A 12,497-nucleotide genomic window follows, 5' to 3' on the forward strand; every position below is an offset into this window, starting at 1 on the left:
ATGGTTTCTAAATTGTTTTGTGTCAACTGTGGAAAACTATTTAAAGCGGAAAAATATAGTAAAGGTTTTATTATTATTGGACAACGCTCCAGGCCACCCATAAGATTTAAGTCATCGAAAATATTGAAATACTGTTCCTACCACCTAATACAACTTCTTTAATTCAGCCATTAGATCAAGGCATTATATCTACCGTTAAAACTCATTGCATCAGAAAATTTACATTGGATTTTGGAAAAAATTGATTCCGAATCTATTGAAGTGATGGAAGCATGGAAACATTTCTCAATAGTGGACTGTATCGGAATCATAACTTTATCGTTCAAAGCAATTAAACCGTCAACGTTAATTGAGTGTTGAAAAAATGTATGGCCAGAGTCAGTTCATTCAGAATATATGGTCGAACCGGCAGAAAAGCGGATTTGGTGGATATGGCTTCGGAGGTAGACCAAATCAATTCAGAGGATGATAGCGCAGATTAAAATTCTGAATTTCCAAATTTTTCACTAAAAAACATACGGGATGGCATAAACTTAGCCGAGCAATTAGAATCTTATTTATTGAATGCAGGTCCTTCGACTGAGAGGAACACAAATTTCAAAAGGGAGCTTCAAAAATGCTTAGCTCCATACCCTGAAATTTACAAAGGTCTATTAATTAAAAGCAAACAGACCCAGATTACTGATTTTTTAAAGAGAGCAAAAGATGCACGCAGTCTAGATGCTGCAGAAGAGAGTTCAGAAAGTGAAGATATTCTACAACAGAGAAAACGTTCTCGTTTGATTGTGCTTAGCAGCGATGAAGAGGAAGAAAATTATATGTACGTATATTATCTGGCATATATGCATCACATCATATTTTTAATAAAAATTAAGTTTCCCATAGTTATAAAATGAAATGACGTATTTTTTTTAGCTTTTGGAACGTAATCCCCCTTTTTGTACTGGTTCTTAGTTTCGCATAACACTGTTTCTCACTACATGAGATTTTATGGGAACCTAACTATCGTGTTATACAGGGGTTACCTGTACAAGACGCGAATTGATCGCTCGCATTTTGGATTCTGCTGCCCTCACAAAGGACTGTCAAGACGACCTCAGAAGAACAACACGTCATATTACCAGAAGAGTTGCAAAGTGCATTGAGGTTGGCGATGCAATTTTCGAACATTTATTGTGAACTGTAAAACAATTGTCAACTATTTGTGTCATTCAAAAAGTCAATAAATGCAAACAATAGTCATTTATCGTTCTTTAATACCTCTCATAATAGCTTTGTGCACGCCAGTTTCAAACAACTGTATTTCCCTATCTTGAGAATTGGACACATGTTTATATGAAATTTTTTACTGAGAATAATCGATACTATAATCTCCCAAAATATTGTGGTACACAGCCTGTAGTGACTCTGACGTTTCCAGGGCCTCATCCGAAATCCACTGAATACCTTTGGGACGAACTGCAACATTTGTTTTGGGCAAGGCCGAATCATTCACAATCAGTAACTGTGTTGATCACCAAGTTGAAGGAAGGTGATCAACACAAATATTGTTAACAATAATACTAATAAAATATTCTTTGAAAAATTCAACATGCAAGGTTGGCTTTTTAAAAAGTAAAAAGCACACGAGTGGTGTTTTTTTTTTCTTGCTTTTGGAAGTGTAGTGTATTAATTTTATTAATACACTACACTTCCGCTGTATGATCCATATGGTGGAGTACAAGTTATATTAATAGTGAAGTAATTATTTTGGATTTTGTTAAAATTAGTTAATGGATCCTGTTGCAGAACGAAAACAAAGGAGACATATTGTTATACAGTTGATAATAATAATAGTAAGAACCACCCGCCAATTGATTCTGGTCCAGGACCTCCCATCTAGTTGGAGCAGGGGACATGGACCGTCCAGAAGCAGTAAATAATAACCTTGGTTTTTCGCATGCACGTGGCTAGTCCAAATAGTAACATATCCATTTTTCATTTAGACCTTAACAGAGTATTGAAGCTACTGCTATTTCAATTAAGTTCCACCAAATTAGTTTCATTAAAATCACCGTATTTGTCGGCTTATAAGACGCTACGTCATGGACGACACGCCTTAATTTTGAACAGTAAATTTAAGAAAAAAAACTTTAAAAAAAAATTTATTATTAATACAATGGAAATTTAAAATTCAATAAAAATAAAACTCAAAAGCCAACAAAGAAAGGTATAGGATTATTACTCTTATTATTTTGGTATTATTCAACTTCAGAGTCATCATCATCCTCTTCACTAGTATCACTATTACTTTCATACAATAAATGATCTTCAATGTCATCCATTGCATTATTATACCATATTTTTTAAAGGACTTGACCACAATTTCAGTCTTAACATCATGCCATCAATTCAGCACTCATTCACTTGTGCAATTGATGGACGTCTCACCGTTCTCGTAGGCGTGGTATCATGGTTCCCCTCTATCATCCATTTATTCCATTGCTCCCGCATGATATTCTTGAATGGCTTATTTGGTGTCATTGGATGGCACATCAAAAGTCAACGGAATTTCATCCATATTTGGCTAAGTTCATAGTTGCTTCGTTTGCAAGCATTGAGGACAAATTTATGGAAATCTAATATTTTCTGTTCATACTCAGCAGGCATTTTCTGGGCTATTCTAGTTCTTGTGCGTAAACTTAATCGGTTTATTTTCATGAAGCGATGACACCAAGATTCAGTTCCTTTAAAGTGGTGTATCTCAATATCAGCTGCTCCTTTCTCTACTATTATCATTTTAGTACTCACTGCAACCCACGTCTCTAAGTTCCATTATCCAACACTTTTTCTTCCAAATTTAGCTATTTAGGTGGAATTTTACAAAGGTTGTGCTTTGTTTTATCAGCTTCTTTTAATAAAACTTCCTGCCTCCTCCATTGATGAATCATCTTCTCAGTAGGGTGTGGTCTGAAATGTTGTTCTGCTGCTCTGTTTTCGTGTTCTTTGGCATATTTTACTTCTTTTAGCTCAAATCCAATAGTATAATTTTGCCTTCTTGATGCGCCTGCTATTGATTAGGGCTTAAATGTATAACTGGAATTCACTTGTTACTCCAACAACAACAACAGCCTGGTAATTACTGAAAAGTGTACTAGCGTATAGTAGTCAACTCTCGGTTTTGCCCATGTGCTGTATTGCCACCTTTAGCTTCTAAGACGCAGGGCGATTTTTTAAGGTAAAAAAAGTGTCTTATAAGCCGAAAAATACGGTAACATAAACAAATTACTGTTCGATCCATAAACTGAATTGTTTGTCTATCAAAATACGTTTCTTCCATTAACTATGTCCATGCTGTGGCTTCTTGAAAAGAGTGTATGGGCTGTGGTTTATGATGATTTTACTTTGTCTCCTTTTTTTTGTGTATTTATTTTAGCTTTTATTTTTTTATTGCACTATTATTGTATTATTTTATTTTATTTCATTTTTTTTCCATATCAGTTACCACAGTTTGTAATATCGATATATACATATTTTGATATAAAATATTTTATATAAACCAACTGTAGCAACACGCAAGCTCCAAACAGGTTCAGTCACATGTCGGAGCTAATGAGGTAGCAGCTCTAGGATCATGTAACGCTAAAGTTAGGATTACTTATAAACAAATGCATCCGATTATTTTTTTTGATAGTGTACTTTTTTTTTAGATAAAATGGGTTTCCCACACCTGGCCAAGCGTGACTGCGATCAGATTATCTATGTGCATTTATCTTCGCTAGTTAAGTTGACTCCATGCTGTTATTGGGCGTAAAGTCTGCGAAGCGTTCAACTGAGCGCGAGGTGTCGTTCCGCCTTATCAGGTCGCACGTGGATGTTAAAAACATTCGCCACACAGCGCGGGTTAGCATTATCGCTCAGGCAGAATTACGGTACGGCAATTAAGCTGTACCGCGATTAAAAAACGAACGCCAGCGTTAGTGTGGCCCAGTTTGTCTTCGTGATGACTCAGCAGGAAAGTGCGAAACACATCAGAGGATTGAGCGTTCGGGACATTCGTTTCCCCACTTCGCTACAATTAGATGGATCGGACGCAATGGTTAGCTTTAAAATTTATTCTTTCTTATTTTGCAATTATTAATTAGAACTGAAATATTTGCCGCATATATCTGCGTTCTGCAGCAGGGCCGGATTTAAACTTGTTGTGACCCTTCTCTCTTACAGTTCACCCGCTAGAATGTTAAATAAAAGGATTTTTTAAGATGGAGCGAGGCCCCTTGAAATGCAAGGCCCTAAGCTGTAGCTTTTTTAGCTTATATGTAAATCCGGCTCTGGTTCTGCGTTAATCCAAAGAGAATTATCGCTTTATTCGGAAGGTCTCGACCTTGTTCTGTTCGCAACTGTTGCTACCATCCACGTGCTCGTGCAGCGACATCGATCCGTTACGATTACTTCCGCAACGGTCGGATGAACTAAAATGAGAAATGGGCGTGTATTTGAAAGAAAAAAAAAAAAGTAAGTTTTATTTTCTCAAATGCTAATTCAGTCACTGTGAAATTTGGTAAGTCAATATTTTTTTTTTTTTTTTTTGTAAAGCGTAGGAAACCAAAATGTTATTTATTTTACTTATTTATACAGGGGTCCTCGATATTCGTTGTTATGTTCCTAAAAAGCACGACTTATAACGAAACGACGTATATCGGTCATTGAGTTCCTATTGAACTTATGTACTATGTGGGAGATACGTTCCAGACAAACTAAAAAATTCTTGTTCAACTGATGTAATTGAGAATATATACCATGTATATCGAGTTTATCGTCCCTAATTAATCAACGACCTATATGAGAAACGACGTGTGTCGAGGATCCTCTGTACTTGTATAGAGTGGCGAATTTGATTTTGAAAATTTAGGAAGTTGAGTTTTTTTATTTTATTTTATTTATTATTTTTTTAATTTTCAATGATAAATCTTTATAATTACAGCGTGGGAGTTCTACATGTGCCTAACGAAACTTCCAGCATAGAATATGTATAATTAACATTAAATAATAAAATTAATTTATTTTATTAGAGTGGTTATGAGCATGATTGCAGTAGCACACGCTCTTTGAGTAGACCAGGGTTCAAGCCCGGACTGCTAAATACGGTTGATCTCCCTATCTGCACTGGACCAGCCTGGTAGAGTATGGCCCATTTCTCTCAACATGAATCGTTGAGGAGGCTTTCATCCTGCAGTGGATTGATAATGGCTGCAGTTTACTTTTACTTTTTTACTTTAATGCAGTTAATATAAAAATTGGAGAGATAGACTGAGAAGTCGCAATTGAGGTTTAACATTGATAAATGCATGGTATTGCATATAGGGGCAACAGTAATCCCAGAATAACATCCCAATTAGGGTGGTACGAAAGTGGTAAAGAACGAAGGAGGCTAGTCCAGCATGAAGACTATGTTGGGTTGCATCTTGAGTACTGCATGCAGGTTGGGAAGCGTCATTTTAAGCAGGGTGTGGTCTGTTGAAACAGGTGCAGACAAGAGAAACGTGATTATTCAATGACACAAAAGTCTTCTCCATAGGCGAAGCATTACTTCTTCGAGGTAGTGCTATACCATGGCAACTCGTTGTGATGGTATTCACAATACGAGATATGATTAAAACGATGCATTAAAATACCCATGCATAAACAAACTCCTTCATACTCTTAGGCATTTAGTCAAGAAATATCTTTTAGTTTAAAGGGTAATCTTACCACAAAATACTTCAGTTCTGCAAATTACAGCGTTTTGAACTGAGCACCTATGAGCAGACCTGATTGAAGTGTTTAAGGCTTTAAATGGATTGAGCATGCTAAATGTAAATGGCATAAGGAGTCACTCTCCGAAAACACGCTTAAGGGAACGTAAATTTATATTGAAAAGGGATTGTTTTAGAATACATGTGCAAAAATTTGTTTCCAGCCAGAGAGAGTGATTGAATCTTGGAACAAACTTCCATCTGGTGGGTTAGTAGTGGATAATTTGAATAAAGGAAGAATTAGACATATTATCTGTGCTATTATTATTATTATCTGTAGACTATTATTATGCTTATGGTTTTTTTTGGTTTTTTTTTGCTGATGCTGCATAAGCTTGCTTTTTTGCATCATTTTTCACTATTAATACTAAAACTAATTCCATTTTTTTATTGCATTGTTGTCTGTCTTCTCAAAGCGATCCTTCATTCTGACTGACATGACAGTTGTTGTGGTTGTAGTAGGGTTTTAGGAGCATCAGCGACTAAGGCCATATTGCCCCTTATGTACTGTCTGTAAATTGCATGTATTCTGTGGTTGATTTTCTGTTTGCTGGACGAAAAATCTAAGTTTCCGGGAGGAAAAACCATGCACTCTCGCCCAAGACCGCCACGTTCTGAAAAAAGTCCCATAAAAATTCCTCCCGTCATCGACGGGACTCCAACTCAAGTCGGTAACGAAGTTGTAAATGTATATACCGTAGAGGCATATACATAAACCTCATATTTTTGTGTGTACGAGATATTAAAAGATAGTTTGGAATGGAGGATTGAAATCATTGGTTAATAGGTTAATCCAGCCAGAAATATCTGAGTCGATGCAGTTAGTTTCAGATTAATGAAAAAGATTCCATACTCGCCACTGTATTGTTCATGTTTGGCTCCTTGCCAACCTGACAGAATTTTGGCTTCTTCCCAAATGCTGTAGCACGTGGAGCAGCAATGACCTTTGGCATTGGTCGTGCTACCTATGGAAGAGAGTTGTAGACATGGCTGAAAGCAGGAAATAATTAAATTCAGGAACATGAGCCGTCTCTCAAAGGAGTGACGGCTTTACTTTCGGTGGTTGGGTGGGGGAGGAACTCATCTTCGTATAAATAGGTAGTTTCAGCAGATCTATAAAAGGATATTAGGGGAAAAAAGTTTTACTTTGAATTACTTAAGGAGGAATATTTAAATATATCTTCAATCAGCACTAGGATTATAACTGGTTTCGGGCAGGTGGTCGTGTGGGAGCGCATGTGCATTAGCTGTTGGCCAACTGAGAAATTGGTAGGTTACAAAGAATGCACCGCCAATAAAAACATTTAATTTAGCATTAGCATTAGAAAAGACATATCACGCAAGCTTATACAGCATCAGCCAAGAAAAAGTAAAAAAAAAAACCGTTCCCATTTCACCCATCCATTCGCTCCAAATGTTTGTCTAGTTCTGCCTTGAATTTATTTAAGTTATCAACTTCTACAATGACAGATGGAAGTTTGTTCCAGTAATCAACTACCCGTTGGCTAAGGGAAAATTTCCGCACATCTATCCTACAACTGTCTTTCTTCAATTTGAATATGTCACCTCAGACGATTAATCTGGGCAAGAGGAAGAATACCATCAGAATTGAGCTTGCTCAGACCATTCAATGCCTTATACATCTCAATCAGATCATCTAGCAGGTGTTTAGTCTCTAGATACTGTAGTTTGCAAAACTTAAGCCTTTCTTCGTAAGAACAACCCTTTGTTCCATTCACTAATCTTGTTACCCTTCTGTCCTTATCTGTACTCATTCTAGTAGCTCAACATCTTTCCTAAAAATGAGTCCTCCAGACCTGTATGCAGTACTCAAGGTGTGGCCTGACCATTGCCTTATGCAAGGGGATAATCACCTCCTTATCCCTGCTAGAAAAATTCCTGTATATCATTGACAAGACACCATGAGGTAATCTTGCAGATCGTCTGTACTACTCAGAAAACTTCATATCTGACTTATTATATCTGAATTACCCTTAGGTCCTTTTCATTCTCTATCATACTGAGTGCAGTAAGTACCACACAGTTGATACGTTACTCTGGGGTTACTGCTACCCATATGCAGTACTTTACATTTGTCAATGTTAAACTTAATTTGTCATCTCTCAGCCCATCTGCTCAACTTTTCTAGATCCTATATGCAGTAGCGTACTGTCATTAGTGTCATTAACAACCCTGCCAACCTTCGTATCGTCTGCAAATTTGGACATTAACCCTGATATACCTTCATCAATATCATTAATGAATACAGAAAACAACAATGGACCCAACACTGAACCCTGAGGGACTCCACTAATAACATTAGTCCACGAAAAGCAGTATCCATTGATTGCCATTCTCTGTCTTCTCCCACTCAACTATTCTTTTATCCATTGTAGCAACTTGCCCTTAGTGCCATACTGCTCCAATTTGTACAGTAGTCTTCCATGCGCAACAGTATCAAAAGCTTTCCTAAGATCCAAGTATACGATATCAAAATTATTTTTTGCATCCAGTTCCTTTGTGACCACATCATAGTATCCAATCAGTTTTGTCAGACAAGATGTCCCCTTAACAAACCTGTGCTGTGTCCGAACTATAACTGAAGTCTTGTCTAGATGATCCTGCAGTGCTTCTTTAACCAGTGCCTCTATTAATTTCTCTGGAACAGAAGTTAAACACTAACAGGTCTATAATTACTTGTGTCACCCTTGGATCCTCCTATGTGAATTAGGGTCATTTTTGAACATCTCCATTCCACGAACACCTCCCCCTAGTCCAAGGAAACTCTCATAATTATGGCTAAGAGTTTGCTTACTTCCTTTGCTGCCTCCTTTAATATAACTGGATAGATCCCATCCACCTCAGGTGCCTTTCTTATAATTATCTTCAACAATTTCTGCTCCACTTTGCTCTGTTATTACGAAATCATTTAGCGCATTGCCATAGTTTAATACACCTGTGTCAGTCTCTCCCTGAATAACTCCTCATGTGTAAACGTAGATACAAAACTCATTCAATTTGTTATCTACTTGAGCAGGATCATCAACTGTTGAACCATCGATATTAAGTGGACCAAGCTGATTCATCCCCTTCCTTCGTAAGACGTTTGTTTGTTCGTGCTGATGTTTAGTTGTCTTCGTAAAAAGCTAAAAATTCTAACATGGAAAAGGACTAGAATTTATTTAAGAGATTTTTTTTATATAAAACCTCTTATATTATTTAACTTTTATGATAAAAAGAGAGAAATATATAGCAAAAGGTAGTGGTGTTGTTGTTGTTGTTGTTATTGAAGGTTTTGGCACAAGGGAGAAAAATTCAGATAGGGTTGCTTCATTTCCCAAGATGTTCATTGTTATAGGCTCCTGTAAACTTCTGTGAGATAGGAATGATTCTAGTCATTCCTGCTGATAATAGAAGCAATCAAGTAAAATATGTTTTTCTGAGGGAACATTACGGCAGTGAGTACATCGTGCAGGACTTTCGCTTTTTAAGAGGTAAAAATGAGTTATATGAGCGTGTCCAATGCGTGCTCTTGCAATAATAACTTCTTGTTTTCTTACTTCCTGGTTCTGGAAGTCCAGAAGGACGACTGGGTCTTACTTTCTATAAGTTTATTGTTGCTACGTTCTTGCCATATATTTTTCCATTCGGGGTAGCAGGTTTTGTAGTCTTGCACAGGAATCTTCATATCATTTACATTTGAATTTATTGGATGTTTTTTGCTGTCTGGTCTGACTTTCATTTTCGAGTAGTCCCAATGAGCTGGGATCCAGTAGAACACCAGTGTGTGTTGTTTTGTCTTGTAGCTGGGTCAGTTTGCATCTGATTTCTTTCAGCAGGAATTGGTAATTGTATGTTTCATTCTGCATTGATTTGAGATAGCTTAAAGAATCGGCACTGTGCATTGGTTTGAGAATCTTGATGATTAAGAGCTAGGGATGCCAAAAAGTTCTGCAGAAAAATTGCTGAACTCTGTTGGCAGAGAAGCAGAAACAGTGAAAGCAGGTTAGACTGCCGCAGCACCTACTGTCTTTTCTGATTTCGAACCATCAGTGTGTATCTGATTATACTCAGCATAACTTTGGGTGTGAATAGCATGCAGTTGTCTTATTTTTAAGCTTGCCAGAGAATGCTTACCTCACTGACTGAAATAACTATCACGTTTAACCATAACTGTACCCCACGGAGGGTTAGGTAGGAGCAAATCTTGATAGATTTTTTTCAATATGTAGGTTCCAGGCTGAAGTGATCTCATGGATTCTAATGCCTGCAGGTTTATTGAAATGCAACTTATTTTTATATTGAGCAGTTTGTTGAGGCTGGAAGAGATATGGCCAAATAGGACGAGTTGGCAGGCTCCAAATTTTGAATGCATAGTTTAGTAATAAAATGTTCCTTCTGAGATGTAATGGTGGTTCTTGAGCTTCTATATACAGTATAAGCTTTGAGCTGGGCAAGTTCTAAAGGCTCCTAACGCAATTCTGAGAGCGTTGTGCTGGATAGGTTCAAGCCATGCTAGAGCACTCTTCCTGGGAGAGTCATAGACTGGAGAACCATAGTCCACACGCGATCTGATTAAAGCTCAATAAAGATTGAAACTTTGTATTAAGCACAATAAGGCCCACTGAAATTTAATTTCACGTGACTTAATCAGTATTTTCCCTCACATTTTAAACTATAATTTCAAGAATAATAGCTCCTACATAAAATTAAAACCAATCGTGTAATTTTATTATTATTATATAGATCATTTTAAATGAGAACCAATTTACTACAAATAACTTCAAGCAAAAGAGTACTAGAGATTGAAATTAGTATGAAACAAGTATTACTTATTCTTTGATGCTATTAAGTTAAATGTTGAAAATGGCACCAGCGTGATCACAACATAACTGAGCATGACGAAACATATTCGAAAACACTGCCTGCAGCATGTTTGGAGTGATGTTGGATGTGTTACCTTTCAATTCTTCCAGAATATGTGGATTATTATTGTAGTGAGTCGTTGACAGCCCCTTCCCAAATATTTGACACTGTACTTATGCGTCAAATATGAAAGCGTGGAGGTCATGTTCCTTTTCAAATTATGCAATATCTGAAAAACAGGGGCAGCTCGACCGTCGATGTACATGAGGTGTGCCTTGTTGCCAAATTGTCTTGCTGAAATCACGCGTTCAACAATCTCCTCGGTGGGGTGTGTCAATGCTGTGTTAACACACTCTGACCAAAAAAAAAAAAAAAAATCCGACCCTTTGTATTATGACAGTCACAGAGAAAAAAATGCAAATAGAATTATGATGTGAGTGATGATGCCTCGTTGCATATAAACACTGCACAGGCTGTTCGTTATCTGTAGCCAGGATGGGAAAAAAACGCATGATCTATCAGACTTTGAAAAAGGTATTATCGTGGGTGTACGTTTAGCAGGAAACGGTTTATCAATTCAAGAAACGGAAGACAACTGGTTTCTCAAAAACATCCATCTTAAAGGTTTTTAATGACTAGAAAGAAAGTGGTTCCGTCTCATCTGAAAGGCGAAAATGTGGCAAAATATAATACTTCAGGGACGAATACATCGTACTTTTAGGAGAACTACGGGAAAAAGAGGACACCCAGTGTGCAGCAAATAATATCTAAATTCAACCAAGGAATTGAAGAAATGGGGTATTGGCAGTTGCTTGCCTATTCGGAAGCCACTTTTTCAGAGTAAAACAGAAAAATCCGCTTGCAGGGGTACCAAGAACGTCGTGATTGGACAGGGGAACAATGGAAGAAAGTCATATGGTCAGACGAATCACGATACACTTAGTTTTGCACTGATGGTAGGCAGAGAGGGTGACAGAATCTCATGAAGAAATGAACCCTGCTTGCCTTGTTAAGACAACCTAAGCATCTGGGTCATGGTATCATGGTATAGGGAATGTTTTGTTGGTATGGACTGGGTCCGCTGATATGGGTGGAAGGATGAATCATCCAGGGATTACCTAAATTTTGTATCAGATCTTCTGCACCCTGCAATGTTACACTTTTATCCATCGTACGAGAATGGTTTGGAGAACAAAAAACGGATTTTCACCATCTTCCCTGCACCCCCCCCCCTTCCCCCATTCACTAGATCTCAATCCTATTGAGAATGTGTGGGACATGCTGGAGAGAGCTATTCAGTAACGAAGTCCTCTTCCTTCAACTTTTTCGCAGCTAGGCGATATTTTGCTGGAAGAACTGCTTAATTAGACCTAAATGCACTAGAACACCTTACAGAATCCAAGACGCCGCACACTTCCTGCTATTGGAAGGAAAGACGGTCCTATTCAATACTGATAGAAAGTTTCGCACACTGTATTTGTTTGGTCAGTGTGTGTACTACTGAAAGGTTACCGTGTCAGTGAAAAAGTTAAGTTATTGAACACCACAATCCAACCTTTGCAGGATTTAGAGGAGTTTCATGTGCTGCATGGAGATTTTCTATACTTCACATCATAGACAAGCATTCTCAGAGTTTATACATCCAAGGCTTCATTGGAAAAGAAAATGCAATGTAAGTCTGAGAATATTCATCCATTTTATCCAATAACGATCTACAGTTTTGTCATCTGGTGGTAAAAGTTGCTGCATCACATGTACCTTATATAGAAACGGTTTTAATATCCTCACCTCTGCATGAGAACTGCCATACGATTTCCTTCTGTTGCACAAGCCTCCACAGTGACCTTTTATGGACTT

The 12,497-nt window shown here is 37.5% G+C and overlaps 1 protein-coding gene across 1 annotated transcript in view; it reads left to right on the forward strand.

Moving 5' to 3' along the window:
- Nucleotides 1–3,892: 3,892 nt before the first annotated feature.
- Nucleotides 3,893–12,497, forward strand: part of LOC150087557 (mitochondrial enolase superfamily member 1-like) — a 94,596-nt gene continuing 85,991 nt past the window's right edge. Inside the window, exon 1 of the mRNA XM_090372122.1 lies at nucleotides 3,893–4,078. Coding sequence (XP_090228248.1) covers nucleotides 3,983–4,078 — 96 coding nt within the window. The 5' untranslated portion in view covers nucleotides 3,893–3,982. The remainder of the gene's footprint in view (nucleotides 4,079–12,497) is intronic.

The sequence above is a fragment of the Mastigoproctus giganteus genome, chromosome 4 (genome assembly GCF_048544385.1).
Source record: "Mastigoproctus giganteus isolate SK-2022 chromosome 4, ASM4854438v1, whole genome shotgun sequence".
NCBI lineage: Eukaryota > Metazoa > Arthropoda > Arachnida > Uropygi > Thelyphonidae > Mastigoproctus > Mastigoproctus giganteus.